The sequence below is a fragment of the Carettochelys insculpta genome, chromosome 23 (assembly GCF_033958435.1).
Source record: "Carettochelys insculpta isolate YL-2023 chromosome 23, ASM3395843v1, whole genome shotgun sequence".
NCBI classification, from domain to species: domain Eukaryota; kingdom Metazoa; phylum Chordata; order Testudines; family Carettochelyidae; genus Carettochelys; species Carettochelys insculpta.
Window position 1 is genome coordinate 17308629 of NC_134159.1, and position 16370 is coordinate 17324998.

A 16370-nucleotide genomic window follows, 5' to 3' on the forward strand; every position below is an offset into this window, starting at 1 on the left:
GGGCACAAGAGTCTATCTGCATGGATTTAAATGTAGCTAGTGAAGAGTCAGGCAAAGGAACAATGGGCAATTTAACACCCAATTCCCACTAAAAGTAGATGACATTTGGACACCTAATGCCCTTTGGCATTTTTTAAAATCTCCCCCTACATTATTCTTAACCAGAGTAGTTTTCTCTAGTATGTAAACAGGTTTACTTTCAGCATTAGTAATCTGCAATCTGAAGCTTGGTCCCCAAGGGCATCATTGGTGTTCATAGCTCTGGGAACTTACTGATACATTAACCTGTTTTTTGGCAGTTACCAAAAATTGTCATCTTAATCTAACTGTTCAATATTACTTGGTCTATTTTAATGTGAGTTAAATAACATTTGTATTTAATCCAGCAAACTGATTTGCAAATAATTACCATGGTGATTTGTGGATTTACATGTCATCTTGCTAACTCAGAGATGATATAGGCCTGGCTCTATTTTATGTTACAATAATCAAAGACTAGCTCTTTGCAATATCTAGCTTAGGTTATTGACTCTGGGTGCAAATCTGTTTCCAATTTAGTCAATGGAAATTTTGCTATTGACTTCATTGGAAGCAGGATTTGTCCCCTTTCTATAATATGGTTGCAATGCTCAGACCTGTGGTGGCCAGCATGCTCCCCTTTTGGTGAATGGGGCAAATGCAGCTCAGGACAGCTGCACATGTGGTGCGCCCCTCCTTCCACTCCGCACACACATCCCACCACTTGGTGGGAAAAGGACGTGATGGCAGCGGTGGAGGTGGCTCTGAGCTGCGTACTCTTGTGGTGGTGGTGGGGCAATCCATTTAGTTTATTTTGGACACCACTGGCTCAGACAATCAGCCCACGCCTGTCTGAATCACTTCTTATCCACGCAAAGCTTTCTAGGAGAACCTTTTATTGTGACAGAACTTTATACAAAGATTCCCAATGGAGTGGAGATACTCACATGAGTAAATTATGCAGGTTTGAGCCCCAAATTCCATTAATCTTATTCATTCTGATAGTCCTTGAATGCCTTTTGGAATAACTTGTTTTAATACAGCAGCTGGGATGGATTTCACTGTCCTTAGTCAGGAGTGCAGATCGAAATGCATCCCCTGCTGCTTATTCTAGTGGTGGGCCATTGTTGCTAAAGGAGGAAGACAGGATGGATCAATTTTCATTCTTAGCTGACACTGAGCTGGGTGCTGATCTTCCAGACACTTGAAGACCAGGATCTTAAATCACTTGACATGAGTAAAGCAGCCCATGTACCTCCTATTCCCAGTTACATAGATGGTGACTGGCATGTAATGACTATGAGTACTACAAGGACCTTTCCTTTTGCCAGGGTGTAATCAGGAAGGCCAAATTATAATTGGAGTTATTTAGCAAGGCACATGAAGAGTATCAAAAAGAGTTCCTACGGGTATGTTACCATCAAGGAGAAGGTCAGGGAAAGTGTGGGACCCTTGAATGGGGAAGGAAGCCTAGTGGTACGTGATATAGAAAAAGCTGAAGTACTCAATGCTTTTTTGCCTTTGTCTTTGCCTTTACCAAGTCAGCTCCCAGACTGCTGAACTGGGCAGAACAGTAAGGGGAGGAGGTAAGTAACCCTCAGTGGTGAAAGAATAGTTTAAGAACTCTTTAGAAAAGCAGGACATGCACAAGTCTATGGGGCCAGATCTAATGCTTCGAGGGTCCTGAGGGAGTTGGCTGTTGTGATTCCAGAATGAATGGACATTCTTTGAAAACTCATGGCACTTGAGAGAGGTCCCAGATGAATGGGAAAAGGCAAATATAGTGCCCATCTTTAAAAAAGGAAAAGAAAGATCTGGGGAGCTACAGATTGGTCAGCCTCATTTCATTCCGTAGGAAAATCATGGAACAGGTCCTCTAGGAATCCATTTTGAAACACTTGGAGGAGAGGAAGGTGATCAAAAATGGTCAGCATGGATTCACCAAGACCAAGTCATGCCTGACCAACCTGATTGCCTTTGATGAGGTAACTGGCTAAATGGATATGGGGAAATGGTGGATATAACATACCTTGACTTTAGCACAGCTTGTCTCCCACAGTATTCTTGCCAGCAAGTTAAAGAAATTTAGATTGGATGAATGGACTATAAGGTGGACTGTTAGGCTCAACTGATAGTGATGGATGGCTTGATGTCTACTTGACAGTTGGTACCTAGTGGAGCGCTCCAGAAGTTGGCCCTGGAGCTGCTTTTGTTCATCTTCCTTAATGATCTGGATGATGAGATGGATTGTACCCCCTGCAAGTTTGTGAGTGACAGTAAACTGAGGGAAGAAGTAGATATGCTAGAGCAGTGGTTCCCAAATTTTTCAGCATCATGCCCCCCCTTTTGATTTTTGAGAAACCCTCCTGCCCCCATCTCTTCTTTACCATCATCCAACCTGCCTTTTAACAAAAAATTCAATTTATAATTTAAAATAAACACAGAAACTTGATATAAAAATTTTATTTAAAATTAAAAATAAGCACCAATAGTTTTTCTTGGCCCCTTGCGGGTGCCTAGTACAGCCCCAGCTGACCCATGCCAGCTGCCTGAGCTGCCCCCTCCATCCACCAGCCCACCTGAGACCTGTGCTGCCAGAGCTGCCTGCCGAGCCCTGCGTCACTGGGGCCAGCCACCCACCTGCCTGCTGGCTGCTGAAGCCCCACGCTGCCAGGGCTATCCGCCCACCTGCAAGCCCAAGCCACCTGAGCCCCATGCTGCTGGGACCAGCTGCCTGCCCAACAGCCAAAACCCTGTGTTGCTGGGGCCAGCCATCCGAGCCCCACTCTGCCAGGGCCACCTGCCCAAGGCCTGTGCTCCCACGGCCAACTGCCCGAGCCCCATGCTGCTGGGGCCAGCTGCCAGCCCAAGCCATCTGAGCCTTGCAGTATTGGAGCCAGCGACCCAAGCCCTGCAAGTTGGTAAGCCAGCAGCTGCCCAAGTCCCATGAGCCTCCACCTGAGCCCTTCCCCTCCCACAAAGCCAGGCACCACCAGCCCCCCACTCTTACTCCATCCCCCTCACCCAAGCCAGGCACCCCTCAGCCCCTCATCTAACCCCATCCTCCTCCCCCAACCCACACTCACTCACCTTTGCAAGAGGCAGCTAGCTCCACATGGGTCTTTGCTGGCTGCCTGCTTTTTATACCAGCTGCACTGGGGCACCTATGTAAAATAGCTGGGGCTGAGAGCCAGAAGCAAAGGCCAGCTCTTCGGGTGGGAGCAATGATGGGGGAGGTGGGTTGCCTCGTGCCACCCCTTGAAATTTCTTCATGCCCTCCCAAGGGAGCACACCCCCCAGTTTGGGAAACCATGTACTGGGGGTAGGGATAGGGTCCAGAATTACTGAGACAAATTGGAGGATTGGGCCAAAAGAAATCTGATGAAGTTAAACAAGGACATCCACCCATCCACTTGGTCCTAATCCGGAGTCCTACACTTGAGATGGAAAAATCCTATGCATGCTATAGGCTGAGGACCGACTGGCTAAGTGACAATTCTGCAGAAAGGGGACAGGAAATTACACGAGATGAAAAGTTGGATGTGAGTCAACGGTGTGCCTTTGTTACTAAGAAGGCTCAAGGCGTATTGGGCTGCGTTAGTAGGAGCATTGCCAGCAGATCGAAAAAGTGATTATTCTCCTCTATTTAGGATTGGGGAGACCACTTCTGGAATGCTGTGGATTTTGCCCGTTACAGAAAGGATTTGGACAAAATGGAAAAAGTCTAGTGGAGGGCAACACAAATGATGGGGGATGGGACACATGAGGAGAGGCTGAGGGAATGGGGCTTTGGTCTGCAGAAGAGAAGAGTTGGGGAGAGGAAGGAATTTAACAGCTGCCTTCAACTATTTTCAAATATCTGGCAAGAGCCTTCAAATACCTGGAGCTGGGTTCCAGAGAGGACGGAATTAGGCTGTACTCACTGGTGGCAGAAGACAGAACTAGAAGCAGTGGTCTCAAGTTGCAGTGGGGGAGGTCTAGGTTGGAAATTAGGAAAAACTATTTCACTAGGGCCGTGTCTACACGTGCCCCAAACTTTGAAATGGCCACGCAAATGGCCATTTCGAAGTTTACTAATGAAGCGCTGAAATGCATATTCAGCACTTCATTAGCATGCGGGCGGCAGCGGCGCTTCGAAATTGACGTGTCTTGCCGCCGTGCGGCTCGTCCAGACGGGGCTCCTTTTCGAAAGGACACCACCTACTTCGAAGTCCACTTATTCCCATAAACTGATGGGAATAAGGGGACTTCAAAGTAGTCAGGGTCCTTTTGAAAAGAAGCCCCGTCTGGACGAGACGCGTGGCGGCAAGACGCGTCAATTTTGAAGCACCGCGGCTGCCCGCATGCTAATGAAGTGCTGAATATGCATTTCAGCGCTTCATTAGTAAACTTCAAAATGGCCATTTGTATGGCCATTTCGAAGTTTGGGGCTCGTGTAGACATGGCCTAGGTGGGTGATGAAGCACAGGATGGGTTGCCTAGGGAGCTGATCAACATCCTTAGGGGTTTTAAAAGCCAGGCTTAACAAAGCCCTGCTGGGATGATTTCGCTTGGGTTGGTCCTGCTTTGAGCAGGCCATTGGACCAGATGACCTCCTGAGGTCTCCTCCAAACCTAATCTTCTATGATTCTAACCAACTCTCCTTACCTTATGAAACAAAAAAGCAGTCATGTAGCATGTTAAAGGGCTAACAAACTAATTTATTAAGTGATGAGCTTTTGTGGGACAGATCCACTTCTTCAGATCTGTGACTATTTACCTTATGAGTTAAGATGCAGAAGGATGCCTTAAATAAAGTACAAATCAAACCACCCTCAGGACCCGACTGGTCCCAAACCAGGAAATTTCCTGGAAAAGGAGAGGTCAGTGCTCACCTCTTGGCTCCCAGCCAGCTGTCCCCCCTGGATTCTGCAATGCTCAAGCCTTAGAGCTCCACAGCTCTGTTGCTCTGGCCTGTAGGATCACCAGGGGCAGGGGCAACACTCCTGGGAGCAGGGGCTCTGTTCTTCTGGAGTCCAGCAGTGCTCCTGGCCCCAGCCTGATTGCTCTTCCCCCTGAGTATTCCAGCCCTGGAACACCCACAGGGTCACTGGTGATGCTGAACCAGGGGTGTTGCCAGACAAAGAAATCCCAGCTTAGAGAGGTTCAGTGTATAGTAGTTTTCTTTCTTTTTCTTTTAAATCTTCAAGCAAATCATATCATCTCCCTTAGAAAGGGGCACAGTTCAGGTAAAAGGCGAGGAAGGCAACCATCAGTGGCTTGAGCAGCACATTGAGTGACAACCACAAGTGGATTTCCATTTCCCCTGTGATCCAACCCATCACAGGGGCCAATAAAAATTATCATAGTCAAAGCTGGGGATGAAGGAGGGGAACCGGTGGTGGAGAGACAAGAAAAGGAGATGAAATCGCCTAGGTGTAGTCAGATAAAAGGCTGAGGTCATTGTTACTGTACGAGCTACCCTTAATCATTTTCATTGCCATTCTACATACGCTGTCCAATTCTAATAAATCCTTTTTTAAAATGGGTCAACTAGACCTGCCTGCAGTATTTAATGCATGAGTGTACCATGTGTTTATATCGTGGCAATATATTTTCTGTCTTATTACCTACCCTTTTCCTGATGGCTCCTGCATTGTGTTCATCCTGACTGGTGCTGTATATTGAACAAACGTTTTCAGAGGACAACTCACAATGAGGCCAAAAATCACTTCTATGAGTGGTAACAGCTAATTTAGACTCCATCATTCTGTGTGTATAGCTGGGATTGTATTTTCTATGTGCATTATTTTGCACTAATTAACATGGAATTTCATCTGCCATTTTTCTTGCCCAGTCACCTAAGGTTTGTAAGATCTCTTTGTAACTTTTTGCGGCCAGCTTTGGACTTACCTGTCTTGAGTAATTTAGTCTTGCCTGCAAACTTTGTCACTTCATTGTTTTATATATTTTTTCAGATCACTTATGAATATGTTGAACACCACTGGTCACAGAACAGGTCATTGGAGGACTCTACTATTTACTGTTCCCCACTGTGAAAACTGATCATTTACTCCTATCCTTTGCATCCCATTGTTTAACCACTTATTGAGCCCTCTTCCTTTCAGGTATCCGTGATCATTGTTGAATAGAGTGAGCAGACAATGTTCGTAAACCAAAGTACTGTTAAGATTTAACAGTAGAAAAAATGCATATAGAGAGAAATTATTTCAAAACAATCTTTATGCATGGGTGTCTCACCCAAAGTGTTAGCGACCCCAGAGGGAAGTTGAGGCAGGCCTCGCTTCTTCAAAAGACCCAGTGGATGTCTGTGTGTGTGTCACAAAATCATAGAAACACAGGGCTGGAAAAGATGTTGAAAACGTCATTAGGTCCAGCCCCTTGTGCTGTGGCAGGGCCAAATAAACGTAGACCATCCCTGACAGACGTTTGTCCAAAAACCAAAAAAGCAGTCCTGTAACACCTTAAAGACTACCAATATTATTTATTAACTGATGAACTTTTGTGGGACAGACCTACTTCTTCAGACGTGGAGAACAATAAAGTGTATTTGTCAAACATGTTTTAAAAGCATCCACTATTTTAATTGTGTTGAATATTTGGTCTCTATAAAGTTCAGTCTGTTCTTCTCAGTTAGAGAAAGAATCACTTTTTAATCCAAGTAGTTCCTTTATCTTCTCAGATCCTTTGGTTTCTGGACTAGCTATCTATAAACCAGTCTAATATGCTCAGTGGATTGGTGAGCTAGTGTTAGCAGAGCCAACCACTCTTCTATTGTCTTGTAACAAAACTGGGCCGTGTCTACACGTGCACACTACTTCGAAGTAGTGGCACCAACTTCGAAATAGCGCCCGTCACGGCTACACGTGTTGGGTGCTATTTCGAAGTTGAAATCGACGTTAGGTGGCGAGACGTCAAAGTCGCTAACCCCATGAGGGGATGGGAATAGCGCCCTACTTCGAAGTTGAACGTCGAAGTAGGGCACGTGTAGACGATCTGCGTCCCGCACCATCGAAATAGCGGGGTCCGCCATGGCGGCCATCAGCTGAGGGGTTGAGAGATGCTCTCTCCAGCCCATGCGTGACTCTATGGTCATCGTGTGCAGCAGCCCTTAGCCCAGGGCTTCTGGCTGCTGCTGCCGCAGCTGGGGATCCATGCTGCATGCACAGGGTCTGCAACCAGTTGTTGGCTCCGTGGATCTTGTGTTGTTTAGTGCAACTGTGTCTGGGAGGGGCCCTTTAAGGGAGTGGCTTGCTGTTGAGTTTGCCCTGTGACCCTGTCTGCAGCTGTTCCTGGCACCCTTAGTTCGATGTGTGCTACTTTCGTGTGTAGATGTTCCCTCGCAGCACCTATTTCGATGTGGTGCTGCCCAACGTCGAAGTTGAACGTTGACGTTGCCAGCCCTGGAGGACGTGTAGACGTTATTCATCGAAATAGACTATTTCGATGTAGCGTGCATGTGTAGACGTAGCCCTGAAGTGTTAACTGTTTTATCTTGAGCCATTGTTTCATCTCCTGCTTAATTTTACACTGTACAATGGATTCACCTAAATCAACTTTATCCCATTTTGTCCCAGCAGTAGTGTAAAATTCACACTTTGGCCAGCAGTCAACTGTATCTTCTGAATGGCTCACTGCTGAGGAGCAGATTTCAGAATATTTTTCCTTCCACTGAGGAAGAGCAGATCCCATCTGCTCCATAGAGTCTAAAATAAACTATTTTTAGTTTCTTCTTCTGGATTTCCCTTATGTATTTCTTGAAAGGAAATGAGTTTTACAATTTTTAAGAGAGCTATTTTTATGACAGAGCCCTGTGGCTCCTGATGTAACATACAGGTACCATTTCTCAGTGATTTGGGCAGTTGGAATATTAATGAAAAACTGGGGACTAACGTATGGCCCTCATTCACTCACATGCTTAAACGTGCTTAATTTTATGCATGCATACAGTCGTATTACAATCAAGGGGATTGCTTTCATGAATGCAGCTTGATGTTTTAAAGTACCATTCTGACTCAGGCAGAGACACGAAATCAATTTTTATGATAAGAGTGCTGGGCAGTAGTCCCTGTAAGCTGAGCACTTGGGCAAATGACCAAGAGAGATTCTGGTGCCGCCCAGCTGATTAGCAGAGCACCCACAGCCACTCACTGGCTACATCTACATTAGCAAGTATTTTCAAAAAGCTGGAGCTCTTTCGAAGAATCCTGTGGAGTGTCTACACACAATATCTGTTCTTTCAGTATTAAATCAGAAGAACACAGCACTTTTGCTGGCAGCCCTCTTCCTCTCCCTGATGAGGGAGAGCGCCTTTTTCAAAAAGATTCTTTTGGAAAAAAAACGTGCATAGGTGCCTCTGGGCCCTTTTTTTCAAAAGAGCAGTCCTCATGGCACTTGATTTTTTTGATGATTGGCCCATTTCTTTGAAACGGGGGGGGCTGTGTGGCTGTGCTCTATCGAAGGAGCAGATTGATTTTTTTTGATCCTATGTTTTGTGCGTAGGCGCACTCTTTTGACAGAAGTTTTTTTTCACGCCAGATCGTCCGGAAGCACTTCTTTCAAAGGATCACTGTAGTGCAGATGTAGCCATTGGAGGCAGCATGTGTTTCTATTGGCGGTGCACATCTGCACATGACTTGATGCAAATAATAACATTTATACGGCCCTGGATGGAAAAAAATTGAGGGGACATAAGTGCCAAGAGTCACTAAACCAAACTGTCAACCCTGTATGTAATGAAACCCACTTCACACTAGCACATACATCCACCATCTCTGGACTCAGGGCAGGAAGAAAACTACACTCCTGTGGGAACTCTCTGTTCACTTTAGATCAGATTGGCCTGACCACATCCCAGGTACTTGAGGAAAAGAGAAAATCTACACAGCTTGTCCCTTTCCCTCTTTTTTTCACACCTGAACAGATGGGGTAGGAAAGGGTAAGGAGAACCCAGGATCATGAAGAAGATGTAACACAGCAATGGCACCAACTACCCGCCCAGAAGTCCTGAGAGACAGTGTATCTGATACCCAATGCCTTCTGCAGAAATGCAGGTGCAACAGTCCTGGACCAGAGTAAGATACAATCATACATGCTTGCATAGTTCCCTCCTTCCCAGTACAAGACTGTGGGTTAACACCACGATTTAGCCCAAAGAAGCTCCTCCTCTTTCCCCAATAAACTGTTTTATTAAAAGAACAATGCTCAGTACCCTGAGAACAATATTAAAGCTATGCTATATGAGCATCAAGTATTCAGCTGTAGTTTTCCCTTAAGCAGTTCCTGGGACCATCTTGCCACCTACTGGAATTATGTAAATATACAGTCCTACAGAAAGTTGTTCTTTCTAACTTCTACAGGGACCATAAAATAATGCAGAAGCCATTGCACCCTCAAACTGGCACTCAGGGTAGTGGTAACATACAGCCAGAACATGATTCTTTTACTTGTTATTTGGTGCCATAGGACAAATAAATACCCTGCATAAAAATTCTGCAATCTCTACCTACTCAAAGCTCTACTGCCAGTATATGTTTGGGACAGAATTGGATCCTGAGTTTGAATGCACATGTGGATATAAATATCTGTGTAACTGAGGGCCAGATTCTAATCTCATTTACATCTGTGTAAAGCCAAAGTAAATCCACTGAAGTCAATGGGATTGGTTGGAGTGCATGTAATTTGGCACATAATTTGACTCCATATTTGCAGAGATTTCTCAGTCAAAATAGAACTCATCCTTTTAGGTAACTGGGGCTCAATCCAACTTGGTGAGACTTTACAATAGACTCTGGTGGTAGATGGATCAGGTGCCTGGTTAGAATAATATGAAAATAGCTTGAACTCCTTGGGTATTTGTTTTTCTATGTTTTCTAGAACACTTCTTTTGCTACTGATGGACAGACTAAATGTGCTCTCCTCTACTTCTACTGATTGGATAGTAGACACTTTTCAAAGCACTGAAATATTTTGAATTAATCATTTTTTTCCCAAGAGACAAACTATACAGGCCACTTTGCAGTGTGCTCTAAGGTATGGAAAAAATCACAAAGGTTTTTTTCTCCCCAAATTTGTATAGTGCCCCATCTTGAATACTTCCTTTCAATCTGGCACAAATTAAAATGGCTGAATTAGAACCCTCTCAAAATGGGAGTTTATAATAGCGACAATTTCAGGTCCTTAACCTCCAGTGCGCACTGGTTTGATAACTGTTGGTTTATTTGGTTGAGGGTAAATTAATGGCAGATAAAAAATGCATTATTCTCCCATCTAAACAAATAACTGGGCTCAGGAACATAGCATTTTTTGGCTCTGTGCCAACAGAAGTTGATTGTGTTTCAAAAACTATGTGCCAGAGACAATGATCCTATAATACATTATGTTTGCAGTGCTGTTACAACCTTGTTAGCTAACCCACAGAGGAAAACTGACATCCTCTCCAAAAAGTGCCATCTGCTGACCCTTCTTCCCTGAAATGGAGAGCATCAAATTAGATGTAAATACATTCAATAAAAATACTGTGACATTAAGGCTACGTCTACACGTGCACCCAACTTCGAAATAGCTTATTTCGATGTTGCGACATCGAAATAGGCTATTTCGATGAATAACGTCTACACGTCCTCCAGGGCTGGCAACGTCAATGTTCAACTTCGACGTTGCTCAGCCCAACATCGAAATAGGCACAGCGAGGGAACGTCTACACGCCAAAGTAGCACACATCGAAATAAGGGAGCCAGGCACAGCTGCAGACAGGGTCACGGGGCGGACTCAACAGCAAGTCGCTCCCTTAAAGGGCCCCTCCCAGACACACTTTCATTAAACAGTGCAAGATACACAGAGCCAACAACTAGTTGCAGACCCTGTATATGCAGCACGGACCCCCAGCTGCAGCAGCAGCAGCCAGAAGCCCTGGGCTAAGGGCTGCTGCCCACGGTGACCACAGAGCCCCGCAAGGGCTGGAGAGAGAGTATCTCTCAACCCCCCAGCTGATGGCCGCCATGGAGGACCCCGCTATTTCGATGTTGCGGGACGCGGATCGTCTACACGTCCCTACTTCGATGTTGAACGTCGAAGTAGGGCGCTATTCCCATCCCCTCATGGGGTTAGCGACTTCGACGTCTCGCCGCCTAACGTCGATTTCAACTTCGAAATAGCGCCCAACACGTGTAGACGTGACGGGCGCTATTTCGAAGTTACTGCCGCTACTTCGAAGTAGCGTGCACGTGTAGACGCAGCTTAAGAGACATTAGTAGTGGATTGGTGCAGAGCTAGTCTATAGAAACTAAGCCACTCTGCAATGGACAGGGAAAGATAGAAGGAAATAGTGAGCGAGGCATCAGACACCAATGGGTGCTAAGCCCATGGTTGTTGATGATGATGATGATAATTGTTTTTTAAGCTGTTCAGGCAACTCAGCAGCATCAGCACCAAACCTTCAATTTACTGGTTAAAGCTTTTATCAGGTTTGGCCCTTTGGAATTATTTTTAATACTGTTTAGTTATTTCCTTTGTATCTTCATTTTGGCTCTTTTGATGATCTTTTCCTATTGTATCGGTATATTTAGATAATCTTTGGACTGTGGCGGTTTGTTTTCTTAGTGAACTACCTAGCTGAAATAAAAATAATTGTTGGAACATATTATCAGTATCAAATCTATTAGTTTGTCAGTTAAGCTCAGACACATATTATCCAATCATTGTTAATTTTACCCTTGAAACAGTTGCCAACCTCCTGAGATAGTAGAGATGTTCTTTTATCTGATACTGGAAAATCACTCACTTGGGAACCTAGATTCTGGTCCCACTCTCAGATTTCTTTTTGTAAATAGGTTCAACAATTGGCTAGCAACAGATGCCTCTAACTGTTATCTAGGGATGTGGAAACCTCTGCTGTCACAAAAGTGCCTGGAAAATGATTACATAATGATATCAAATATTTTATTAAAACAGACAAAGTATTAAAAACCTAAAATTAAGAATGAGAACTTTGATGCTAAATAATAGAATACACTTGGCATGACCTGATGTTGACCACTGTTTCACAGAGAAAGGTGAAGAAACATTTTATTTTATATTTCACTGAGACGGCAGGTAGACCATATTTCCAGTGGATTTATGGCCATATTACCCCTCAATGCAATGGTGGGCAATCTGCAACCCACGGGCTGCATCTGATCCATTGGGGTTCTGTGTGTGGCCAATGACCCATTTTGTTTGCTGTTGCCAACATGCAGGGATGCCAGATGCCACTGGTTTTCATCTGCAAAGATTTTTCCTATCAGTATTATTAAAGTGACATGCACATAAAGTAAGGGTGTGGGAAGTGACGTGTGTGCTAATTGTACACAAAAGTGACTGTGAGAGCCCTGCGCTCCCTCTGTGCTCTTCTACTGTTCAATTGTCACACCCTATGAATTCTAGGTGTGCAAGCACGGTTGAAAAAACTACCCTGTCTTGGGAGGCCATCTCTATTACAACAACACTGTGGCCCCCTGAGATGATGAGGGCCACTCATGTGGCCCACTCTGCTCACTGCTACTTCTAAAGTATGTTCCACATGAGAGGTCCGACAGTGTAAATGACCCAGCTTCAGCTTCTGCCCGGGGGTTACTTCAGCAAAAAGTAAATTGAGGTGCACAGGTTAAGGGACACGCCTAAAGCCGACAGCAGGGGGACTAGAACCCAGAACGCCTTCATCCCTCCGGTAGCTACAATCGGAACCTACAAACCCCAACGCTAGTCCCTCAGTTCCGGCCCCTCCCGGCCCCTCCCCCCCACCTCACCAAGGCAGATTAATACCGCGCTCTCTCCCCAGGGGCTGTAGGTGTGCTCCTTGCCCCGCCCCCTCCTATTTCATGATTGGCTGCCTCTCCTCAGCTCGCCAGGTAACGGATAACGATCTCTCATTGGCCAGGCCTGGGCGGAATCCTTGTGGGGATTGGTTTCAGGTGGGAGGCGCTCTATTGGCTGTTGTGGCCGCTAACCTGCTTAGTCCGCCATGTTCGGAGTAGTGGCGGTGGCGGCGCTGGGGCTGGTGGAGTTGCCGCGTGCGGGTAGCCGTTGAGCCTGGCGCCGGTGGGGAGTGAAGGGGGCGGACCACAACTTCGGGGGAACCCGGGTCGGGAGGCAACGGAGTTCGATTCCTCTAACTTCCTGCCGGGACTTTGGACAACTTCCAGGCTGAGGCGGGGCGGGGTTAGGCGGAGGGACTGTCAAGGCGGGGGGAGCCGCAAGTCGCACGCCTGAGAGGGTGGGGGACCCACTTCGATTGGCGCCACAGCAGGTAGGAGATAGGTCTGCCCCCACCACCTGGTGGGGTTCCGCTCAGCTAGGGACCCACTAGGGCCTGCCTCCCTACCGTGCGTGGTCACGGCGGCTCCGCGCAAGGGCCCCCCTCCCCTAAACCGGCCGTGATCCAGCGGCGCCGAATGCTCTGCGGTGGGATCCCCTAACTCTTGTGGGCCTGCTTCTCTGTGGCGGAGAACCTCTGCTGGGGAGGGGGCGGCGGGCTGCGCTCGCAGCGAGTCGGGACGCAGCAAACCAGCTCGGCGGACTCAGGCTGTGACGGGATATCCCCCCCCCTCCCCTTTGGGTCAGACCCACCTGGGGAGAAATGACACCAGTATTTGGACTGACAAACTCAGCTGTTACTATTTTCCTTCACGGTGTACTTGTAATGGGGAGGATGGGTCTCCACATTATCAAACAGGTTCCTAACTAGGCCTCCCCCTCTGCCTCAAAGGAAGCCAGCATGCCGCTGGAAAGTTTTCCTTATGGACCTAATTAACATCACTGTCAGATACAGCAGTGTTTCATCCCTATAGGAAAGAGACAAACCTGCATCTGTCGAAGGGGGGTGTCTGCCCACAAAAGCTTATGCTCCAAAAATCTGTTAGCCTATAAGGTGCCACAGGATTTCTTGTTTTTTAAAAAAAATTTTCTGTGTGTCACAAGAAATATGGAACTAGAAAAAAGGATGAGTGAACAACTTTTCTGTAAATAAAGTATCCCTTCCTTTCTATGGCCTCTAAAGAAAAGGGTTTCTTGTAATAATTTTAGCCAGAAGTGAAAATATGAGAAGTTTTATTAGGAAGCATTGAAAAAATACAGGCTTGCAGCATTCACATCCTAGTTTTGTCAACTGTGGAGACAGATTAGTGTTCTGACAGTTGGAAGTTTATCTAGATCTTCTCTTAACCTGAATGATTTCATAAAATTAAGTTGAACTGGCCCTATTATTTTTTGCCAGTACATTCTTTAATGCTCATTCCCATGCTTGTTAGGCACCTTTAATTTTATAAATGCCTTTAAAGCAAGAGTGTAAAAGCTCATCTATGTTTTTGCATGCCAGGGTCTTATGACAGTGAATAGTCTCAATATCTGTGGTATTTTGTGGGTAAAGTTAGGTGTTTTAGTGATTTCAGGATCTATAATTTAATGTGTTTCCTTTTTTCCTGTGTGTTCATTAACCTTCTTGTTTTTCCTTGTATGGGCAGGTTGGCTGGACGTCATTTGGATAAAGCAAGCCTGTAAATTGTACTTGCTACTTTACTAGAATGTAGCATAACATCAGTTACAATTTTTGACCAGTTTCGACGATACATCTTTATGTCAAGATCGTATTTGTAATTTTGACTTATATGTTAGGACCATGCCTAGCAAAATGGGATCAAAAATGCATCTGAACAGAGACTTCATCAGAGTAAAAACACATTATAATGGGTAAGTCATACATACAGTCCTTTCAGTGCTGCTTCATATGTGTTTTGTCACTGTAGTTAGCAGCTAACCGTAGTCCATTAGCTCAATTAGTAATGCAGTAGCCAACGAATTGATGGTTCTAGTGGATATAAAAAAAATTCTGTGTACAATGTTTGCAAATTTACTTAGGTGTTATAATGCTATTTTTTAAATTCCTAAATCTTTCTAAATTAGTGAGAGGTGCTTCTGGCTTATTTTTGGTGGGCTTAAATTTGGTTTCTAACCAAATCTGTTTTGAAACAGATGTCTTGGTATGTTTGCTGTTTCAGTTTGATGATTCATAAAACAATGTAGTATATTAAACCCAGGCACAACAAATGTACTTTAATTGTTTTTCCTTAGGGGCCCATCCTGCAATGAATTCTGCCTTGGCAGATTTCCATTAAAGTTAGCGCGGCTGTACTTGAATGCTGGTGTCAATCTTCATAGTTCCCATTGAAAGTTTGAGGATGGACAGTGGCAGCTCTTCGAGACAGAAATTTTCTTTGTTTCTACAAGACCTACTGCAAAAGGGTCCTGAAACTAGTTAGCATCTTTAAGTGCTTCTGTAATGCAAATAATAATTTATAGCTGCTATGATACTTGCATAATTAGAGGTGTTTCTGTGGTTAAAATTGTGTGCTTGCAAATGCTATTGCTTGGCTTATTAATTCTGTCCCCTCCCCCCATCTTAATGAAATCTCAAAAGGATTGTCTGTCGGAAATATTTAGGTAACTGGGAAGTTTGGGTTTTAAACCAAAACCATCAGAAATCCAGGTGAAAATACTTATCTATGACATTTAAAGGTTAGTTATTAAAACTAATTTTAGAAATCCAAGTCGCATTTCACTATTTATGTTGTTGGTCTATGTTGAGTGGAATGCAAAAATCAGAGTTGCAGTTATGCCTAATATGTTCACTTTTATGTATAGTCCTCTTCCTCTTCTGGCACCCCCTATCTGCACATTGCTTTTGTTGTTTGTTTTCTAACATTGTAGGGGAATGATACTTTTAAATTTTGGTTTAAAACAAACATGAGACTATCTAGTTTTGTCTCTTGCTCTGTTTTTTTGTAAACTAAAACTATTGAGCTCAAAAGTAATCAACTTTTTAAGGTAAATTTGAGTTGCGGTCTTTTTCCTCCTAAACTAAAAATATGCTGATCCACAGTGTGTTCTTTGTCAGTAATTTGATGTGTAGTATAGCTTTATTTATCTTTTTTGTTCAATACAGTAAACCCTTGAGTTATGCGGGGGTTCTGTTTTGGCAAGAGTCAGGCTGCTGCCCATGGCAGGAGCGGTTTCCCTGCTCCTGTCAGGGGGTGGCAGTCATGTTAAACCCGAATATTGCGAGGGTTTCCTGTACATAACTTTGTTTAGCAACAGTTGGAAAGAGAAGGACAAAACCAGTAAGAAGAATTTAGTCTTTACAGACTGTGAAAGGGAAGAGTAATATGTCAGGCCTGCTCTACGCTGTAGGGGAAGTTGTAACTTATGCAGCTTCAGCTATGTGAAAAACGTGGCTGAAGTCAATGTACTCAGAGCTACATACCACAGTGTCTTCACTTTTCTGTAAACTCCCCTTGTGATTCTCTGATGGAATACCACAG

At 44.8% G+C, this 16370-nt stretch overlaps 1 protein-coding gene across 3 annotated transcripts in view; it reads left to right on the forward strand.

The window, feature by feature from the left end:
* PRKCZ (protein kinase C zeta) overlaps positions 1–16370 on the forward strand; it is a 221751-nt gene that overhangs the window by 26519 nt on the left and 178862 nt on the right. For 2 of the 3 annotated variants that reach the window (XM_074975650.1, XM_074975653.1), the window contains exons 1-2: positions 13166–13303; positions 14517–14742. In XM_074975650.1, coding sequence (XP_074831751.1) covers positions 14672–14742 — 71 coding nt within the window. In that variant the 5' untranslated portion in view covers positions 13166–13303; positions 14517–14671. Of the gene's footprint in view, positions 1–13165; positions 13304–14516; positions 14743–16370 lie in introns of those variants that run through there. The other variant, XM_074975651.1, reaches the window with a different exon arrangement.